Here is a 22,704-nt window from a genome sequence, read left to right as displayed (position 1 = left end):
TGGAGTTCCTGCTTATTCCCTCCAGTTTCCAGAAATACTGGTTGGAGGGTTATGGATTTCCTGCTTATTCCCTCCAGTTTCCAGAAATACTGGTTGGAGGGTTATGGATTTCCTGCTTATTCCCTCCAGTGTCCAGAAATACTGGTTGGAAGGTTATGGATTTCCTGCTTATTCCCTCCAGTTTCCAGAAATACTGGTTGGAGGGTTATGGAGTTCCTTCTTATTCCCTCCAGTTTCCAGGAATCTTCCAACAGGGATTTCTTCAAAACCTGGGAATTTTTGGAAAGTTACCGGAATTTTGCAATCCTAAAGTGACCCAGGTAAACTTTCACGTGTAACCACAAATTAGTGTCCAAAGCAGAAGGGACTGCAATGAGCTTGTCAATTTATTGTCAATGAGAAACGCAGTCTCTGAGAGATGTGTTATGACAGTACAAACCCATTCATATGGTCTGATGCGCGGAGAATCGTATACTATTTTATAAGTGCGATCACACACAGTAGATGGGAAGGCCCTGAGAACAGTTTGATAGGCTGGGTGGTATCTGAACACTCCCAACCTTACCTTTCATAGGGTAAGAGCAGTGACAACATTTGATTTGATTATCTCAGTGTGTTTTTGCATGAGTGTGTCGGTGGGATGTAAGAGAGACAGAAAGAGCAGGAGAGAGAAAGAGAGGAGAGAGAAGGAAGGAGATGGGGAGTAAGGAAAGGGAGTGTAAGGTAGAGAGGAAACAATGTGTTGAATTCTCCTTAGCCTATCCCTCTCCCCTCCCCCTCTCCCCCTTGTCCTACCCCTTCAGACGCTCCCTCAAGGCCACCTTTTTGTTCCCCTGCCTGCAGTGTCATTGACATAGAGAGCTGAAAAGGGAGTCGGCAGAGTAGAGCAGGTGAGAGACGACCAACGGACAGAGATAGAAGGACCCCTGGGCTAATGCAAACACCTCATGCTACTGTGAAGGTTTGTCGGAGCATACCTGCAGCTTGCTTGACTTCCATTCGTTATCGCTTCCAATGACCAGGGAATACTGTAGCTGCAGAGTGATCCCCACAATTCACACCTCCTCCGTGGGACCCCCCCCAGTCGTCCAACTTGGTGTTTTTGTGTTTTTGTCTACAGAAGAAAGAATCGATCAGGAAATACCTGTAATACACCAGTAAGAGAAAGAGGGTCATCTGACAATATTTTCACTATACAGGTAAGAGGAAACCTCAGCAGGAACTTTTCAACTTTTGTTGACCTTAGGTTATATGTATACAGTGCAAACATATGAGATTGTCCCAACTGGTACAGGATAAAACATTTTTTGTTTTAGATGATGTTTTAACGTGTGGATCAATTAACTTCATACCAGAGCAAGTTTTTTGAGCAGAACTGTATGCTGTTGCACACCTCACGTTTCTGAGGATCAAGTTACGTGTACTTTAGAATTGGAGAACAGGTAGAGCAGCAATGGAAAAGAGAAAGGCAGTTCAACTGTCTATGCACCAGCTGACCTCAAAATACACACAGCTGAAGAACACAAAGGTCATGCTCCGGGGTGGACAAGTCATCTGGCATCTGGCATATGGGCTGGTCAATTTTTAGCCGAAGTGGGCATGTCAACAAAAAAAATTTGCTAAATGATTATTATCTGGCTAATAATGGAGGTCTCAAGGCATAAAATGGGCTGGTGTGGGGGCCTCAAGGGAAAACAGTTGGCTGTTGCGGGGGCCACTAAGAAAAATGGTCTGTTGTGAGAGAAATTCCAGAGACGATTTCTGGTCCCAGTCCGCCTCTGGCTAGTCAGTTGAAAACAACAGCTGCTGCCCGAAAAAGTCAACACATAACTCTACCTGCTTTGCTTCGAAGAATCGTAGGCACTGTAGCCTACTGTACTTAGCTTAGCTTACCATTTAAAAAGGATGACTTGGTAACACTTTAAAATAGCTTTAATGAATAAGCATTGATCAACTATTTATAAACTGTTAATAAATACGTATTTAATTAATTGTAAACATTGATACACAATGTATAAAGATTTATTCATGAAAGACATCAAATGTTACCAATGACTTTAAACAAGCTAAGATTCCACTCTGAGAATCTGAAAAACACAACACTTAACAACACAAAATATCTCAGCTCAGGCAGCATGAATAGATTTGGAGGGCAGTCACAAAACCGCGTTACTCAGCTAAAATGGCGATAGGGTGAAAACGTGCCGCTGATATCCAAAGCGGTTCGTATAGATAGAGACAGGGCAGGCAGGGAGGGAGGGTTCAAACTTCAGGGAGCACCAGTCTGCAAAACAAAGGCTCTCCTTCCTCATGTTCCTGTGGTTTACCTAAAAAAGATTATATTAATGACTAACTGTCAGTGGTCCCACACAATAAAAGGTGCCCATAAGCACTGATATGTGGTTGGTGTTATGGTTTGTTGACTGTTAAATAAACCTGATTGTTCCAGCTAGGAGTTAGGGAGGGTAAGCTGATCTTAGATCTGTGCTTTGGGGGTAACTTCTACCTGAAGTGCAAATAGTGGATTGGGATCGTGGGAGGTTAACAGTGGTATAACAAGTTTAACAAAGGTTGGAATTAAACCCATAGGCCACAGATAAGCTGCAGATATTCTCTTGGTCTACTTAGTTGATTATTTTACATTGTTCCCAACATCAGAGCAGTTGCTACATTGTAGTTTGCGTAGGAAGCTAGGGGATCCATCAATACTTCTTTTGGGGGCCTCCAATTGTTTCTGTGTCTGAAATGGTGGTGTGTGTGTGTGTGAGTGAGAGAGAGAGAGCGAGAGAGAGAGACAGAGAGAGAGAGAGAGAGAGACAGACAGAGAGAGAGAGAGAGAGAGATACTGTAGATAGAGAGAGAGACAGGAGGCCTGGGCAAAGGCTGGCACTGCAGGAATGCCAACAGGTAGATGGAGCAATGAAAGGACAGGAAGAACAAGCAGACACATTGTACCAGCCGGCTGGCAGAGCTGGGCCCAGACAGAGAGGGGTAGGGCTGCTGTGTGTCGAGGGGGAACACATGCAACTCAACCCCCCCCCCCCCCCTCCCACCGAAACCTCCCCATCACAGCTACTGTATCACCTGTCCTGTACCTACTAGCTACCTACCTATCCTTCATTAGCGGAACACAGGTGTCAATCACACCCAAACCAATACCAGTAAGTTTGTCATCTGTCAGGAAGTGGCATATGTAGTTACAGTGCCTTCAGAGAGTATTCACACCCCTTGACTTTTTCCACATTTTGTGGTGTTACAGCCATGATTAAAAATGTATTATATTGAGATATTTTGTCACACACATTATCCCATAATGTCAAAGTGGAAATATGTTTTTAGAAATCTTTACAAAGTAATAAAAAATGAAAAGGGGAAATGTCTTGAGTCAATAAGTATTCAACCCCTTTGTTATGGCAAGATGAAATAAGTTGAATATCCCTTTCAGCAAGGGGGAGTTATTAATTATAATTTGGATGGTGTATCAATACACCCACAAAGATACAGGTGTCTTTCTTAACTCAGTCGCAGAGGAGGAAGAAAACCGCTCAGGGATTTCACAATGAGGCCGATGGTGACTTTAAAACAGTTTAATGGCTGTGATGGGAGAAAACTGAGGATGGATCAACAACATTGTAGTTACTCCACAATACTAACCTTGTACAGAATAAAAATTGTACAGAATAAAAATATTCCAAAACATGCATCCTGTTTGCAACAAGGCACTAAAGTAATACTGTAAAAAAATGTGGCAAAGTTATTCCCATTTTGTCCTGAATAAAAAGTGTTATGTTTGGGGCAAATCCAATACAACACATTACTGAGTACCACTCTCCATATTTTCAAGCATAGTGGTGGCTGCATCATGTTATGGGTTTGCTTGTCATTGGCAAGGACTGGGCAGTTTAGGATTAAAAAATACATGGAATGGAGCTAAGCACAGGCAAAATGCTACTAGAAAACCTGGTTCAGTTAGCTTTCTACCAGACACTGGGAGATTAATTTACCTTTCAGCAGGACAATAACATAAAGGCCAAATATACACCAGAGTTGCTTACCAAGGAGACAGTGAATGTTCCTGAGTGGCCGAGTTACAGTTTTCATTTAAATCTGCTTGAAAATCTTTGGAAAGACTTGAAAATGGTTTTCTAGCAGTAAATCAACAACCAATTTGACAGAGCTTGAAGAATTCTTTAAAGAATAAGGGGCAAATGTTGCACAATCCAGGTGTGGAAAGCTCTTAGAGACTTACCCAAAAAGATGTATTGACTCATGGTATACAATACTGGATGGCTAATGGCTAATGGCTAATGGTTGTGGTACAATAGTGGTGGTGCTATTAACACTATCTGGCTGTTCATCAGACTGATGGTTGGCTGGGTGACTTTGAGGCTCTGGCCAGAGGGAGGTCCCTGTGGAGGGTGCCCATCCTGACATCTGCGAAAACTGGGAATAACAAAGAGCTCTGTGTCCATCCCTAGTACTGCCTGATGAGAGTCCCACATAACTGTTCCCCACTCACTAGAAAGATGCTTTCAACAGCTGGGCCTCATTCAGCCGGTGCACAGCGTTTGTGAAATGCTCAGATATAGATCATGTCGGTTTCCTGATCGCCCTCGTAAAAGAGGTTTCTTTAACTCAACGGTCTTTCCTGGTTAAATAAAAGTGAAATAAATGATATATTTGATGTAGAACAAAAAAGCCTCTGACAGGAAGAATGAACAATCGTGTCAGCTCTATTCATAACATTTCTATCTACAACGTTTCCCTGATGAACATTGCCCGGGGGATGCAAGAGGTTGCCTAATGACTTTACAGTGGGTTTAGTTGGTAGTAAGCAATGACGTACAGTACCAGTCAAAAGTCTGGACACACCGACTCATTCAAGGGTTTTTCTTTATTTTTTACTATTTTCTAAATATAGATTAAAAAATATATTTTTTTGTTATGTTTAGCTCAAATAATATAAGTTAAAAGTATGCATTAAAGTGTCTATAGTAGAATACATGTATCAATGTAAAGGTCTCCAAAGCCTGATGGCTGCACGGTGGCTTCAATACAGCGCCCCAATATGAAAGAGCTGAAATGTGAGTGGTTCTGAACACCTCCTGAGTCCGTGTTTCAGCTACAGACTTTTTGTTGCCCTGGATACGCCCATAGCAGCCACACGCCTCTGTAGTAGAAGGGAGCTGTGCTAAAGCACAGTTTGTGAGACAACATGCCGAAATAGGTTGTTCTCACGGAAACATCTCCAAAGTCCAAACGGTTTGAGCTACAGACAATGACCCCTTCATGGAAAGCTTAGACACTCACAAACACGCTCGAGTTGTCTATTTACCTCGATGGTCACATCCGCACAGGACTCATTAGAATGGAAGGTGTTTTCTCCATAGAAGATCTTAAAGAAGTATTTCATTGTGATTAGCAAAGCTGAGCAAAGCTGGTGAAACCCTATTGTACATGTTCCAGTTCATTATTATTATGTTCCTGTTTTGGTGAAAAAAATGCTTGTGAGATGAAAAGGCCCAGGACTGTGCAATTTAGCAAAAAAAAAAAAAAGTAATTCTCATTTTGTCTGTCATAGTTGAAGTGTACCTATGATGAAAATTACAGGCCTCTCTCATCTTTTTAAGTGGGAGAACTTGCACAATTGTTGGCTGACTAAATACTTTTTTGCCCCACTGTAGTTGCTGTCACAAACTCCAAATTGAACACAGTTGTCACATACTATTTGAATATTCATATCCCACAGAGCAAATATTTTCTGTATTTACATAATTCTTATAAATGCTGTTTTTAAGATCAGGTTTTTGTTTGGTTGACCTCATTTTTGTTGTCACAGTATTCAATTAAACTGATGAATGTACATTTTGATGTCAAAATGCATTTGATAGGATGATTTGGATTTGGACCGAAATACAGTTGAAGTCGGAAGATTACATACACTTAGGTTGGAGTCATTAAAACTAGTTTTTCAAACACTCCACAAATTTATTTTTTGAACTAACTATAGTTTTGGCAAGTCGGTTAGGACACCTACTTTGTGCATGACACAAGTAATTTTTCCAACAATTGTTTACAGAAATAAATTGTAGACCTCCACAAGTCTGGTTCATCCTTGGAAGCAATTTCCAAACGCCTGAAGGTACCACGTTCATCTGTACAAACAATAATATCAAATCAAATCAAATCAAATTTATTTATATAGCCCTTCATACATCAGCTGATATCTCAAAGTGCTGTACAGAAACCCAGCCTGAAACCCCAAACAGCAAGCAATGCAGGTGTAGAAGCACGGTGGCTAGGAAAAACTCCCTAGAAAGGCCAAAACCTAGGAAGAAACCTAGAGAGAAACCAGGCTATGTGGGGTGGCCAGTCCTCTTCTGGCTGTGCCGGGTGGAGATTATAACAGAACATGGCCAAGATGTTCAAATGTTCATAAATGACCAGCATGGTCGTATAATAATAAGGCAGAACAGTTGAAACTGGAGCAGCAGCACGGTCAGATGGACTGGGGACAGCAAGGAGTCATCATGTCAGGTAGTCCTGGGGCATGGTCCTAGGGCTCAGGTCCTCCGAGAGAGAGAAAAAAAGAGAGAATTAGAGAGAGCATATGTGGGGTGGCCAGTCCTCTTCTGGCTGTGCCGGGTGGAGATTATAACAGAACATGGCCAAGATGTTCAAATGTTCATCAATGATCAGCATGTTCGAATAATAAGAAGGCAGAACAGTTGAAACTGGAGCAGCAGCACGGCCAGGTGGACTGGGGACAGCAAGGAGTCATCATGTCAGGTAATCCTGGGGCATGGTCCTAGGGCTCAGGTCCTCCGAGAGAGAGAAGGAGAGAATTAGAGAACGCACACTTAGATTCACACAGGACACCGAATAGGACAGGAGAAGTACTCCAGATATAACAAACTGACCCCAGCCCCCCGACACATAAACTACTGCAGCATAAATACTGGAGGCAGGAGGGGTCAGGAGACACTGTGGACCCATTCGAGGACACCCCCGGACAGGGCCAAACAGGAAGGATATATGCAAGTATAAACTCCATGGGACCACGCAGCCGTCATACCTCTCAGGAAGGAGACGCATTCTGTCTCCTGGAGATGAACGTACTTTGGTGCGAAAAGTGCAAATCAATCCCAGAACAACAGCAAAGGACCTTGTGAAGATGCTGGAGGAAACAGGTACAAAAGTGTCTATATCCATAGTAAAACGAGTCCTATATTGACATAACCTGAAAGGCCGCTCAGCAAGGAAGAAGCCGCTGCTCCAAAACCGCCATAAAAAAGCCAGACTACGTTTTGCAACTGCACATGGGGACAAAGATCATACTTTTTGGAGAAATGTCCTCTGGTCTGATGAAACAAAAATAGAACTGTTTGGCCATTTTGACCATTGATATGTTTGGAGGAAAAAGGGTGAGGCTTGCAAACGCAAGAACACCATCCCAACTGTGAAGCACGGGGGTGGCAGTATCATGTTATGGGGGTGCTTTGCTGCAGGAGGGACTGGTGCACTTCACAAAATAGATGGCATCATGAGGATGGACAATTATGTGGATATATTGAAGCAACATCTCAAGACATCAGTCAGGAAGTTAAAGTTTGGTCAAAAATGGATCTTCCAAATGGACAATGACCCCAAGCATACTTCCAAAGTTGTGGCAAAATGGCTGAAGGACAACAAAGTCAAGGTATTGGAGTGGCCATCACAAAGCCTTGAGGGCAGAACTGAAAAAGGCCTACAAACCTGACTCCAACCTGACTCCAGTTACACCAGCTCTGTCAGGAGGAATGGGCCGGAATTCACCCAACTTATTGTGGGAAGCTTGTGGAAGGCTACCCGAAACATTTGACCCAAGTTAAACAATATAAAGGCAATGCTACCAAATACTAATTGAGTGTATGCATAAAACGTCTAAACCACTGGGAATGTGATGAAAGAAATGAAAGCTGAAATAAATAATTCTCTCTACTATTATTCTGACATTTCACATTCTTAAAATAAAGTGGTGATCCTAACTGACCTAAAACAGGGAATTTCTTACTTGGATTAAATGTCAGGAATTGTGAAAAACTGAGTTTCAATGTATTTGGCTAAGGTGTATGTAGACTTCCGACTTCAAATGTATGTAAATATGTAAAAATACATTACATTTATACACCTTACTTTATGATGAAATTCCACCAAATGCTGAATTATTTGGGACTACCGTGAGTGTAATCTCCTTAAATTAGGTAATCATATTGGGACTACCGTGAGTGTAATCTCCTTAAATGAGGTAATCATATTCTGAAGGGAATAACATAATGGAACTCCGCCTGCAAGAGGACGTAGACCTTTATGACCTACTGTATAATATGCTCTTGAATGAAATCCTGTTAACCATTTGGGATTATGTACACACTGCTTGATGCTAAAAATACATTTTACATGGTGTCTGGCCCGTTATTTTTACTAGACACTATCTGAACACTAAAATATAAATAATCATTTCATTCATTCTCAGATAATCCACACCAAAAACAAAGAAGAGAAAGGGGGAAAAAGAGGGAGTGCCAATCAAGACCAAAGAAAGGGAGAAAAGGATACAGAACACCCCTTCAAGATGGCGCAGATCCCTCAGATGTGGCACACCAAGGTGATGCCCCAGGAAGTGAATGTGGACCTGGACAAAATGGTTGCTTTTGGTAGCCAACCCGAGTGCTCCATCTGCTACAACACCTACGACAATGTCTTCAAGACGCCCAAGCTGCTGGAGTGCACCCACACATTCTGCCTGGAGTGCCTGTCGCGCCTCATGGCCATTTCGCTAGGAGAGCAGGAAGGAGGTAGCAGCAAGATCCCTTGTCCATTCTGCCGCCACCCTACCCTCCTAACCGAGGAGGGTCCACCTGCCCTGGCCACCAGCCAAGAGGTACTGTGTAAACTGCCCAGCCACCAGCAGCACGAGGAACCTGTGTGGCTTGATGGGGAGAAGCTGTGCTACAAGCGGCCACTGGAGGCCAACCCCGGAACACCCAGCTCCACCTCAGCCTTCTGCATCTCCATCGACATCGGGGCCAGCAAGGCAGGTGAGGTCCTTGCTCAGACATGGCCCCAGCACATAGGCTTCCTGGAGCGTCTGAATGGCTGGAAGCGGCTGCTGCTCTTCATCGTGTTGATGGTGCTGCTGGTGGTCATCGTGCTGTGGCCCCTGCAGTGCATTGTCACCACAGGCAATATGCGCTGCATGCCGCGCACTGTGGGCTCAGGACACGGCTTCACCGCCACCACCGCTACCACATTCACCAGGATACACAGTCTCACAAAGGGAGCCTTTAATTAAAATACATGATATGTAGTAGGCCAGATACCTGGTTCACAAGTCCACAGATCGCCAGAGTGCTTATTGAAAAGTACATGGCCATGTGGTTAAGGCCCACGGCCGTCAGTTAGGGGCTCGTAAGGAAGCATTTCACGGTAAGGTCTACACCAAATTTGATTTGATTTGAATCAAAGAAGACTGAATATAGAACTCAACGGTTTGAGACTGCACACTCCATACATGAACTCCAATCCTTGCACCTTGATTTAACTGATATTGTTTTGAGATTTTCCTTTTATAAAATTGTTATTTTGCATGAAAGAATTTAAAATATGTTGTAATATTCAGACACAATCTGGGTGAAATCTATTCATATCTACAGTATCAGATTTGTTGGCCACAGTACAACAGTATAGGTAATTTTTTTCAAAACAAATCCGTCCGACATTACTTTCACAACACACTGAAAGCATTATTGTTGTGTATCCAAGTCAGAGCAGACACTGAAACTCAATGCCTTAGAAATCTCCACTCAAAATGTTCAGTTAAAGAACAAAGTTCAGCTGTCTTATCTGATTTGAAAATAATTGTATGCCAAACCACAATGCTGAAATTGTAAGTGTATATACATGTATAGTTCATTGTACTTTTCTGATATATATTTAGTTTACAATACTACAATAAATGAAAAACAACACAGGCATGGTCTAGGTTTAGGAAAATATTGCATAGCTTTGTACAGCACTTACCTAATCAGGATTGACCAGAATGACATAGACATGAATGGTTGGTCTTGGTAGGAACTAATGATTCATGGTGTTTCCCACTTCCTGTTACAATCTGTTTATTCCATTTGTATTAAATATATTGTTTCTTATTTTTTTACATTCCAAAAACAAACATATACATACTAACAACTTACACAAACAATGACTACATCTCCTCCATCGCCCAGACCTGCATGCTCACACCCCCATCTCTAGTGCCTGCATTATTGTTTGCCACTTGGCCTTAAATTGTACCAATTTGTTTTTCCTCTGTCACCCATGCCATTTCAACATTTCAAAAATAAATCATTTGTTTTTCCCATTGTGTCAATGATGGCGGATTGTTTGTCTTCCAAGTTTCTTTGTATGTTTTTTTTTCAAGAAGTGTGATTCCTGTAAGTATCTTATCTGGGCACACACCATTTGACCAGTCATGATTTTCCTAACAAACAACCATTATTACTGTAAACTGCTTCAAAGGAAAAGTGAACCCTTCCTGCTACAGTAAGGAGTGGCCTTTCCAGTTAGGGGTTCTCTTTTTACAGTAGTGAGTGGTCTTTACAGTAGTGAGTGGTCTTTACAGTAGTGAGTGGTCTTTACAGTAGGGAGTGGTCTTTACAGTAGTGAGTGGTCTTTACAGTAGGGAGTGGTCTTTACAGTAGTGAGTGGTCTTTACAGTAGTGAGTGGTCTTTACAGTAGTGAGTGGTCTTTACAGTAGTGAGTGGTCTTTACAGTAGTGAGTGGTCTTTACAGTAGTGAGTGTTGATATGAGGCTGATAAACAGCTACTTTAGAATGCAATAAAAAAGATATAGAGAGACTTTTATTACCCTGTTAGACAGATATGCAAAGTTATAAGATATAAGTGCTTTAGTTTATTTCCTCCTAAAATAATGCATTTCTTCCTCCTGAAAGGAAAATATATGGTTTTATGAAAGGCATGGACATTGATTTGCAAGTCACATTACAGCACACAAGAACATAACAACAAAAGAGGAGTATAACTGAGTACAGCTAACTAAATATGACATAAGACAATAGTTGCATTATTTGGTCTTTAGCTTTTACCTAAGAAATAACACATGCAGAAGAAAATCACTTCACATTTCCCTGCTTATAAAGTCAATCGTGTGCTAACTGTCCAAGGACATCAGCAAATCACATTACTACAGCACTCAAGAAGGCACTAAACTATCATTACATAGAGACAGGAATGAGCGGAGATCATATTTCCTTCATACATTTTTATTAAACTATTAAATATTTAATGATGTTGTTATTTCTGACCATCTCATTGCATCAGCGCTATATGCCTGGACAGAAGGCGTTTGTGTCAGTGCAACTGGGGGGGAACAGTCTTCATCCAAACACAGGAACAGTCAGTATACCACTACTCAAATCAGGCATATTGCAACCAACAAAGGAACAAGTATTTCTTTTTTTTACTATGTCGACATCATATTCAAGTAAATTTAAAGAGCAGATATAAAATAACTGATATAATTACTGTATCCTTCCAAGAACACCGGTTTATCTTATAATTCATAATCATGATGTTATTATCAATGGTGTAATAACACCAAATAGACACACAAATAATAATAATGATCTTATAGAAAACAAATTGCTTCAAAAGAAAATAGGAAATGAAAAGAAAACTCACAACACTGACGGCGTATACGTCGAGCAGACTATCAATCATACTGTACTCTTTAAACAGCCAATGGCCATCCTGACAGTCACAGATCACACACCCTCAGCTAAAGGACTCAGAAGCCTCAAACAGAATTTCAAGTATTGTGTTAGGGGCTAATTTCCACCTAAGTAAAGTTTTCACTCAGTGAACATTTCTCATGAGTAGAAGTTAGGATTCGCCCCTCAATTTCTCACCACATAACAAAAAGTTTGGACCCATAGAGGCAAAGTGAAATACAATACAAAATCATCAACATCATCATCATCATGATCATCAGTGCAACATAATTAAGAAAACAGAATGTAAAAAATTCACTTTTCATTCATTGGGCAAGATTAGGAGTTAGGCAGGCAGCTGAACGACGGAGAGAGATAATTGCACAAAATGTTCAGTGATCACTTCAGAATAGCATACAACTTAATTTCAAAATAGCTACAGCTACCAGTGATTTCAGAATATACAGTGAGCTGGGACAGTGACACATTTGTTGTTGTTTGGGCTCTGCACTCCAGCACATCACATCTGAAATTATATGTGAGGTTAATGTGCAGACTTCATCCATACCAGGTGAACCATTTAGAAATTACACCACTTTTTACACCACTTTTTGTTCCCCCATTTTAGGGGACCAAAAGTATTGGGCCAAATTCCCTTATATGTGTATTAAAATTGTCAAAAGTGTATTATTTGGTCCCATATAGCATGCAATGATTACATCAAGCTTGTGACTCTACAAACTTGTTAGATGCATTTGCTGTTTGTTTTGGTTGTGTTTCAGATTATTTTGTGCCCAATAGAAATGAATGGTAAATAATGTATTCTTTCATTTCGGAGTCACTTTTATTGTAAATAAGAATACAATGTTTCTAAAAAAACTGCTACATGAATGTGGATGCTACCATGATTATGGTAGTCCTGAATGAATTGTGAATAATGATGAGTCAGTAAGTTAGACGCACAAACATGCTAAGCTCTCACCATGACAATAACAAGGGAGGTTAGCATTCTGGGGGATTATGATATTTGTGTGTCTAACTTTCTCACTTATCATTATTTACGATTCATTCAGGACTATCCGTAATCATGGTAAAAAGTGCTGGTGTAGAGAGCCAAAACAACAAATAGTGTGACACTGTGCCAATAGTTTTGGAGCTCAATGTAGCATGAAAACAATATTGAGAATGACATATCATACTAGGACTGATTTAGCTTTCTGAAATACAGACATTTCGGCTAAAAGGGAAATACTGAAAATCCATACTTTCAGTATTACTGAAAATTACTGCATTGGTGTTAGGATGAGCAAGAGACGATGTAGCAAATGCGGCCCTCAGATGTGCTGCCAAGCCTTAGTTAAAAAGGCCTGAACCATGTACAAGTACAGCCCGACTCACACAGCAGGTAACACAACCTCTATGCAGCCAAACAACCGGCTTGTTCAAAAGGATGACATCATTGTGCCGCTGGCTAAATCCATTTTTATGCAAAATGCTAAGAATAGTTAGCATGGCGTCTGTCAGAAAGAAGCCACTGCCCATGATGTACATGTATATGTAAAAATATATTACAGAAGGCTCTTTGCTGTGCGGCGCCTCCCTCCTTATGACATCAGTAACGTGGGTTTTTACTCCCACCATCGTCAAGCCTGGATTATAGCCATCTTGTAGATTGCTTTTTGGAGATAAATCTGTTCTTTATTCTTGGGCTGTAGGCCATCTGGCCCAGTAATGATTGGCTAAAGACTTCAGCGATAGCAGCCCACGTCAGTGAGCCAGGCTAGCATCCTGACTCATCTCCTGTCCTCTCCCATCTTCTCCTATCTCTCACTTGGCAGATGTTTAACACGGTTTGTTATGCCATTCGATTAGGATGAAAACCTTTGCAGACTTTCTCTGAGGCCAACGTTGACCTCAAACTATGTTAATTTCCCGCATATAAACCAGGATCTGCCGAGCAAGTGCAGGGCAGAAAATTGTGCTTTTTTTGTCAATTCATAACAATGGAATTGGATCTTTCTTCCTTTGGAGGCAATAGCGCACCGCTTTTTCATTTTCCCCAATAAACAAAAACGTAAAAAAACATCCTGTGCATTACAAAATCACACCAATAATAACAATAAAATAAACAAGAATCCATTGAAAGGACACAGATTCAAACTAAATAAATAGAAACATTTCATGAGTGAGTCTGGAGAGGAGCTTGTTAATATTGACTGAATAGGCGCTCAGCAACTGTAATGGTGGAATCCCTAAAGTAGATGAGCATGCACGTCTTCTATTGGCACAAGAGACCATCGGTGGGACAGATGGGACAAACAAGTACATCTCAAACTATATTGAAGAAATACTTCCCTGTACAGAAATGGGAAATATCTTTGTGGCAAATGAAAAAAATGGAAAATCCCTTTGTCAGTGAGTTTCTTTTTTTACCCCAACTCACTGACAAAGGGCCATTGCGAATACCCTGACTTTCCTCGACTTTCAAAATTAAGGTATGAGAGAGGGTTGAGTAAGCTTGTCTGCGCCAGTGCCTCACGTGGTAAAATCGCTCAACACTGCAGTAATGACTGCTGCTAGCAAGAATAGAACATTGCTGAAGTCTTTGATTCAAGTAGATGAGAGCCAGCAGAGAGAGAGAGGGAGAGAGAGAGAGAGAGAGATAGAGGAGCAAATTCTGAGAGCGAGAAGAGAAATATTCTCGAAATCTTTCTTGTCCCATCCACCTCACGATGGAACACGACAGAGAAAAGCATCACTTAAACATTGATATCACACAAGAGTACACAATGGTTTGTTTCTTTTCTCGATTTAGTTTGAGTCAACAGAAATAAGTAAGCAAAGGACATTTGTTGGGCTGGTGGGATGGTTGATAGATAGGGGGTTTGGGTGGTGAGATGGAACAACTGTGGGAGGAGGAAGGGGGTTACAGACACGTCTGTAGACAAGGCACTGTCAGTAAACGGTAGAGCCTGTAGAAGAGACATGTAGTCATGTGGAGGTCATAGAGAGAGAGAGAGAGAGAGAGAAAGAGAGAGAGGGGATGGGGGATGATGATAGAAGGACAAGAGCCCTGCGCTACACCCCTCTCTCCGTGGAGGGGGGATGCTCCAGACAGCCAGCAGGGCAGCAGAAGGGGAGAGACTAGGAGGGGTCAGGACCTCCACCTTCACCCCAGGTAGGGTCCACCGCCAGGGGGTCCGGGACCAGAGCTCCACAGGCCCCCCATGAATCAGGCGCTGGCGAAGAGGCACCTCTGTTGAAACTGAAGCACACACAATGGCACACCGTGTTACACAGAACCACTTCTAATAGAAATGCACACAATAAAACACAACTAATGAATCCTATAATCACTACTCCTTCAGAGTAATGGCGTCGGAGGGGATGGCTTCCGTTTTACAGGCTCCTAACCAAATTGTGCTATTGTGTTTATTTGCATTGTTTGTAACTTATTTTGAACATAATGTTGCTGCTACCGTATCTTAAGACCAAAAAGAGCTTCAAGATATCAGAACAGCGACTAATCACCTCGAACTGGAAGAACATTTTTGAAGCTGACATGAAGGATACACTGTTGCTCTTGGACCAGGCCCAAATCCCCTTCATTCGCATTAAGAAATGAGAGAGATACAAGGGGACAGATCCGGGTGCCTTGTGAGAATTCGTCAGCAAGTGGGTAACTCGCCTCTACCATCCGTTCGATTGGCCAACGTTCAATTACTAGAGAATAAACTGGATGAGCTCCGTTCGAGAATATCCTACCAATGGGATATTAAAACCTGTAATATCTTATGTTTCACGGAGTCGTGGGTAAACGACGACACAGATAATATACAGTTGGCTGGGTTTTTAGTGCATCGGCAGGACAGAACAGCAATGTTTGGTAGGACGAGGGGTGGTAGTGTGTGTCTATTTGTCAATAACAGCTGGTGTGCGATGTCTAATATTAAGGAAGTCTCTAAGTATTGCTCGCCTGAGATAGAGTACCTCATGATAAGCTGAACACCACACTATCTATATTTTCCGTAGCCATCTATATACCACCACAAACCAATTCTGGCACTAAAACCGCACTCAGCGAGCTGTATAAGGCCATAAGCAAACAAGAAAATGCTCATCCAGAAGCAGCACTCCTAATGGACGGGGACTTTAATGCAGACAAACATAAATCCGTTTTCACTTCATTTCTACTATCGTGTGCAACCAGAGGAAAAACAACTATAGACCACCTTTACTCCACACACAGAGACATGTACAAAGCTTTCCCTCGCCCTCCATTTGGCAAAACTGACCATAATTCTATCCTCCTGATTCCTGCTTACAAGCAAAAACTAAAGCAGGAAGTACCAGTACTCAATACGGAAGTGGACAGATGATGCGGATGCTAAGCTACAGGACTGTTTTGCTAGCACAGACTCAAATATGTTCCGCGATTCATCCAGTGGCATTGAGGAGTATACCACCTCAGTCACTGGCTTCATAAATAAGTGCATCGACGACATTGTCCCCACAGTGACCTTACGTACATATCCCAACCAGAAGCCATGGATTACAGGCAACATCCGCACAGAGCTAAAAGAAAAGGGGGAATGCATTCAATTGAAATGTGTCTTCCACATTTAACCCCCTTCTGAATCAGAGAGGTGTGGAGGGCTGCCTTAATCGACATCCACGTCTTCGGCGCCCAGGGTACAGTGGATTAACTTCCTTGCTCAGGAGCAGAACGAAAGATTTTTACCTTGTCAGGTCGGGCTAAAGGCTAGAGCTGCTGCATTCAAGGAGCGGGACACTAATCCGGACATTTATAAGAAATCCCACTATGCAAAGTGTCAATACAGGACTAAGCTTGAATCCTACTACACCAGCTCTGACGCTTGTCGGATGTGGCAGGGCTTGAAAACTATTACGGACTACAAAGGGAAACCCAGCCGCAAGCTGTCCAGTGTAGCGAGACTACCAGACGGTCTAAATGCTTTTTGTGCTCACTTCGAGGCAATCAACACTGAACCATGCATGACAGGAACAGCTGTTCTGGACGACAGTGTGATCACGCTCTCCGTAGTCGATGTGAGCAAGACTTTTAAATAGGTCAATGTTCACAAGGCCGCAGGCCAGATGGATTACCAGGGCGTGTACTCCGAGCATGCGAGGACCAACTGTCAAGTGTTTTCACAGACATTTTCAACCTCTCCCTGACCGAGTCTGTAATACCTACATGTTTCAAGCATACCACCACAGTCCCTGTGCCCAAGGAAGTGAAGGTAACCTGCCTAAATGACTACCGCCCTGTAGCACTCACGTCAGTAGCCATGAAGTGCTTTGAAAGGCTTGTCATGGCTCACATCAACAGCATCCTCCGGGAAACCCTAGACCCACTCCAATTTGCATACGCCCCAGATCCACAGATGATGCAATCTCAATTGCACTCCACACCGCCCTTTCACACCTGGACAAAAGGAACACCTATGTGAGAATACTGTTCATTGACTACAGCTCAGCGTTCAACACCATAGTGCCCAGAAAGCTCATCACTAAGCTAAGGACCCTGGGACTAAACACTACCGCTGCAACTGGATCCTGGACTTCCTGTCGGGCCGCCCCCAGGTGGTAAGGGTAGGCAACAACACATCTGACGCACAGCTAATCAACACAGGGCCCCTCAGGAGTGCTTGCTTAGCCCCCTCCTGTACTCTCTGTTCCCCAACAACTGTGTGGCCAAACACGACCTGATCACCGACAACAATAAGACTATAGGGAGGATGTCAGAGACCTGGCTACGTGGTGCCAGGACAACAACCTCTCCCTCAATGTCAGCAAGACAAAGGAGCTGATCGTGGACTACAGCAAAAGGAGGGCCAAATTCACAACGGGGCTCTAGTGGAGCAGGTTGGGAGCTTCAAGTTCCTTGATGTCCACATCACCAACAAACTATTATGGTCCAAACACACCAAGACAGTCGTGAAGAGGGCACGACAATGCCTTTCCCTCAGGAGACTGAAAATATTTGGCATGGGTCTCCAGATCCTCAAAAAGTTTTACAGCTGCACCATCGAAAGCATCCTGACAGGTAGCATCACTGCCTGGTATGGCAACAGCTTGGTATCCCGGCCGTAAAGCACTAAAGAGGGTAGTGTGTACGGCCCAGGACATTACTGGGGCCAAGCTTCCTGCCATCCAGGACCTATATACTAGACGGTGTGAAGGAAAGCCCAAAAAATTGTAAAAGACTCCAGTCACCCAAGTCATAGACTGTTCTCTCTACTACCGCGCGGCAAGCTGTACCGGAACGCCAAGTCCAGGTCCAAAAGGCTCCTTAACAGCTTCTACCCCTAAGCCATAAAACAGATGAACAATTTATCAAAATGGCCACCTGTACTATTTGCATTGACCCCACCCCCCTTTTTTTTACACTGCTGCTACTATGCTTAGTCACTTTACCCCTACCTACATGTACATATTACCTTGACTAACCTAACTCCAATTTCTTAAAACTGCATTGTTGGTTAAGGGCTTGTAAATAAGCATTTCATGGTACCTGTTGTATTCGGCGCATGTGACAAATACAATTTGATTTGATTTACTGATTTGCAAAGTGTTTTTGTGATCTCTTTCCTCATCTGGAATATTTGTGGAACCCATTGACAGAGATTATATGTCCATTTCAACTGTCTTGTATCTTATCAGACAACCAAACAGACATTGCTATGATCTGAAAACTGAGAAATGGAGTTAAATTGGAAAACACTGAACTTTCCGTCTTGTGCTGGAAGAACAAGCATGGACAGCTGCTTGTCTGTAGACACAGAGTTCTTTAAATTTCTAGAAAAGCAAAAGTTTAATCTGGGCTGAGGCTTGAACTCTGTTGAGATTTGATACTTAATTTTTTAAGCGTACCCGAGGAGCCCGTATATGCCACAATGACACAGTTTAACCTGCCTAGGTGTTTCTTGTTGCATCACCAGTTAAAGCGAGTAGGTTATTTTGAAGCTCTTGAAAGGAACATGACAGTATGCAGAAGTGCATCTTGGTTATGATGGTTTATTAACACTTGACAGATGAGAAGACATAACTGCTTACCTAACATCTCTCCATCTGCGCCCGCTCACAGGGTAGCAGAGGATATATCCCAGGCCCACAACCAATGAGGACCTATCAATTAAGACAGTTATAACCAATAACACTCATGCCTTATTTGATCATGCACTGAACAAATGCATGCACATTTAACCAATGCACCACGAGCATAATAACACTGTTGTATAAATCAAAGCCAGTACAGAAGGGAAACCTAAGTGTGGTGACAACAGCTGATCACCTCTCTAGGTTCTTCCTATGTTTTGGCCTTTCTAGGGAGTTTTTCCTAGCCACCATGCTTCTACACCTGCATTGCTTGCTGTTTGGGGTTTTAGGCTGGGTTTCTGTACAGCACTTTGAGATATCAGCTGATGTACGAAGGGCTATATAAATACATTTAATTTGATCACAACAGTAGATATTGCACCAATTTGATTCACACCACTTACATGACAGAAATGCCTATAGGGTGTTGCTGTATACAGTTGAAGTCGGAAGTTTACATACACCTTAGCCAAATACATTTAAACTCAGTTTTTCACAATTCCTGACATTTAATCCTAGTAAAAATTCCCTGTCTTTGGTCAGTTAGAATCACCACTTTATTTTAAGAATGTGAAATTTCAGAATAATAGTAGAGAGAATGATTTATTTCAGCTTTTATTTATTTATTCACATTCCCAAATGGGTCTGAAGTTTACATACACTCAATTAGTATTTGGTAGCATTGCCTTTAAATTGTTTATCTTGGGCCAAACATTTCAGGTAGCCTTCCACAAGCTTCCCACAATAGGCTGGGTGAATTTTGTCCCATTCCTCCTGACAGAGCTGGTGTAACTGAGTCAGGTTTGTAGGCCTCCATGCTCGCACACGCTTTTTCAATTCTGCCCACAAATTTTCTATAGGATTGAGGTCGGGGCTTTGTGATGGCCACTCCAATACCTTAACTTTGTTGTTCTTAAGCCATTTTGCCACAACTATGGAAGTATGCTTGGGGTCATTGTCCATTTGGAAGACCTATTTGCGACCAAACTTTAACTTCCTTACTGATGTCTTGAGATGTTGCTTTAATAGATCTACATAAATGTCCTACCTCATGATGCCATCTATTTTGTGAAGTGCTGTCACGACTTCCACCCGAAGTCGGTACCTCTCCTTGTTCGGGCGGCGTTCGGCGGTCGGCGTCACCGGTCTTCTAGCCATCGTCGATCCACTTTTTATTTTCTATTTGTTTTGTCTTGTTTTCCTACACACCTGGTTTTCATTTCCCCTCATTAATTGTTGTGTATTTAACCCTCTGTTCCCCCCATGTCTTTGTGTGGAAATGTTTGTTGTAAGTGCTTGTGCACATGTTGACTGGTATGTGTCGGGTTTTGTACCCATGTTGGTTATTTCTTTATGTCATTGGTTTTGCTATGAAACTGCTCCGGCTATTACCTAGTTCTGCTCTCCTGCTGCTGACTTCCCTGCCACCAGTTACGCACCCCTTACAAGTGCACCACTCCCTCCTGCAGCAAAGCACCCCCACAACATGATGCTGCCACCCCCGCGCTTCACGGTTGGGATGGTGTTCTTCGGCTTGCAAGCCTCCCACTTTTTACTCCAAACATAACGATGGTCATTATGGCCAAACAGTTCTATTTTTGTTTCATCAGACCAGAGGACATTTCTCCAAAAAGTACGATCTTTGTCACAATGTGCAGTTGCAGACCGTAGTCTGGCTTTTTAATGGCGGTTTTTGAGCAGTGGCTTCTTCCTTGCTGAGCGGCCTTTCAGGTTATGCCGATATAGGACTCATTTTACTGTGGATATAGATACATTTGTACCTGTTTCCTCCAGCATCTTCACAAGGTCCTTTGCTGTTGTTCTGGGATTGATTTGCACTTTTCGCACCTTGCATACTATTATTTGTACAGATGAACGTGATATCTTCAGGCGTTTGGAAATTTCTCCCAAGGATGAAGCAGACTTGTGGAGGTCTACAATTTCTTTCTGAGGTCTTGGCTGATTTATTTTGATTTTACAATGATGTCAAGCAAAGAGGCACGGAGTTTGAAGGTAGGCCATGAAATACATCCACAGGTACACCACCAATTGACTCAAATGATGTCAATTAGCCTATCAGAAGCTTCTATAGCCATGACATAATTTTCTGGAATTTTCCAAGCTACTGTATTTAAAGGCACAGTCAACTTAGTGTATGTAAACTTCTGACCCACTGGAATTGTGATACAGTGAATTATAAGTGAAATAATCTGTCTGTAAACAACTGCTGGAAAAATTACTTGTGTCATGCACAAAGTAACCGACTTGCCAAAAGTTTGTTAACAAGACATTTGTGGAGTGGTTGAAAAACAAGTTTTAATAAATCCAACCTAAGTGTATGTAAACTTCAACTGTATATTCAGAGCAACATCCCTGTAATGCTTAGAGAAGATCTCATGTTAAGTGTTATTGAAGCATTGTGGACGTCCCGTGTGCTCCCTCTCCGGCCTCTAGAAGACCAGGCTGCTAGTTATGGCGTACACCTGTCACCATCGTTACGCGCACCTGCACGTCATCAGACTCACCTGGACTCCCATCACTTCCCTGATAACCTTCCCTATGTATGTCACTCCCTTTGGTTCCTTCCCCAGGCGTCATTGTTTCTGTTTCCTGTCTGTGTGCTGTTAGTGTTTCTTGTTTTGTATTATGTTACCTTTATTTTATTAAAAACACTCACTCCCTGAACTTGCTTCCCGACTCTCAGCGCACATTGTTACAGTGGAAGTAGGTACACCTACCTCATCTAAAGCCCACTCTTTGAGGGTGTAGCTACAGGCCACCAAGTGCTAATAGTCAGTATGTAGATAATGTATGAAATGCTTGATAGTGTATGTGATGTAAACAGGTCTACTTTCTTGGGGACCTGAATATTGACCATTTTTCCATTAAGGTGTCCACTCGAGAAGAAACTTCTCACTAACTAGTGCCTATAATCTGGTTCAGATTATTAATCAACCTATAATGGTATTTATAAACACTACAGGAACTATATCATCCACAAGTATTGATCACATTTTTACTAAGACTGTAGAACTTTGTTCTAAAGCTGTATCCATTGGATGCAGTGCTCACATATAGTGGTTATATCCAGAAAAGCCAAGGTTCCAAAAACTGGGCCTAAAATAGTATATAAGAGATCATACAAAATATTAAGTTGTGATTTATGTGGACGATGTTAAAAATATTTGTTGGTGTGATGTGATTAATAAGGAGCATGCACACGTGGCAATTGATGGATTCATGAAATTGTTCTAAAAATTACTGATAAACATGCAGCTGTTAAGAAACTGACTGTTAGAACTACAGTATTAAGGCTCCAGGGATTGATGAGTAATTGAACAAGTCTGCGGTTGAAAGAGATGGGGCAAAAGGAGTGGCAAATAAGTCTGTCTGCACATCTGAATGGCCAACTTTAATTGACTGAAATACAGCACCAGTCAAATGTTTGGACACACCTACTCATTCAAGGGTTTTTCTTTATTTGTACTATTTTCTACATTGTAGAATATTAGTGAAGACATCACAACTATGAAATAACACATATGGAATCATGTAGTAACCAAAAAAAGTGTTAAATAAACCAAAATATACTTTATATTTCAGATTCTTCAAAGTAGCCACCTTTTGCCTTGATTACAGCTTTGCACACTCTTGAGCAGTATCAGCAGGACATTAGGCTATTTTGACCCTACAGGTGGTTATGTTATATATTGCCCCTTTGGGCTCCCGAGTGGCTCAGCGGTCTAAGACACTGCATCCCAGTGCAAGAGGTGTGACTGCAGTACCTGGTTTGAATCCAGGCTGCATCGA

The 22,704-nt window shown here is 42.1% G+C and overlaps 2 protein-coding genes across 5 annotated transcripts in view; one reads left to right on the top strand and one right to left on the bottom strand.

Annotated features, from left to right (window-relative positions):
* The first annotated feature begins 826 nt into the window (after window positions 1-826).
* On the top strand, window positions 827-10,407 carry LOC109869660 (RING finger protein 223-like). Its single transcript, XM_031803603.1, has 2 exons — window positions 827-1,199; window positions 8,516-10,407. The coding sequence occupies exon 2, from the start codon at window positions 8,615-8,617 to the stop codon at window positions 9,332-9,334; it is 720 nt and encodes a 239-aa protein (XP_031659463.1). The 5' UTR covers window positions 827-1,199; window positions 8,516-8,614; the 3' UTR covers window positions 9,335-10,407.
* Window positions 10,408-10,935: 528 nt separating this feature from the next.
* Window positions 10,936-22,704, bottom strand: part of LOC109869218 (tyrosine-protein phosphatase non-receptor type 11) — a 115,611-nt gene continuing 103,842 nt past the window's right edge. For all 4 annotated transcript variants that reach the window (XM_020459196.2, XM_020459198.2, XM_020459194.2 and 1 more), the window contains exon 16: window positions 10,936-15,037. The gene's annotated coding sequence lies outside the window, so the exon portion shown is untranslated. The remainder of the gene's footprint in view (window positions 15,038-22,704) is intronic.

Source organism: Oncorhynchus kisutch, linkage group LG24, assembly GCF_002021735.2.
Source record: "Oncorhynchus kisutch isolate 150728-3 linkage group LG24, Okis_V2, whole genome shotgun sequence".
NCBI classification, from domain to species: domain Eukaryota; kingdom Metazoa; phylum Chordata; class Actinopteri; order Salmoniformes; family Salmonidae; genus Oncorhynchus; species Oncorhynchus kisutch.
Note: the sequence above shows the minus strand (reverse complement) of the source record. Positions and strands in the feature narration are given on the sequence as shown.

What these genes read in the sequence shown, in the direction of transcription:
- LOC109869660 (XM_031803603.1), top strand. Translation starts at nt 8,615, where the DNA reads ATGGCGCAGATCCCTCAGATGTGGCACACCAAGGTGATGCCCCAGGAA.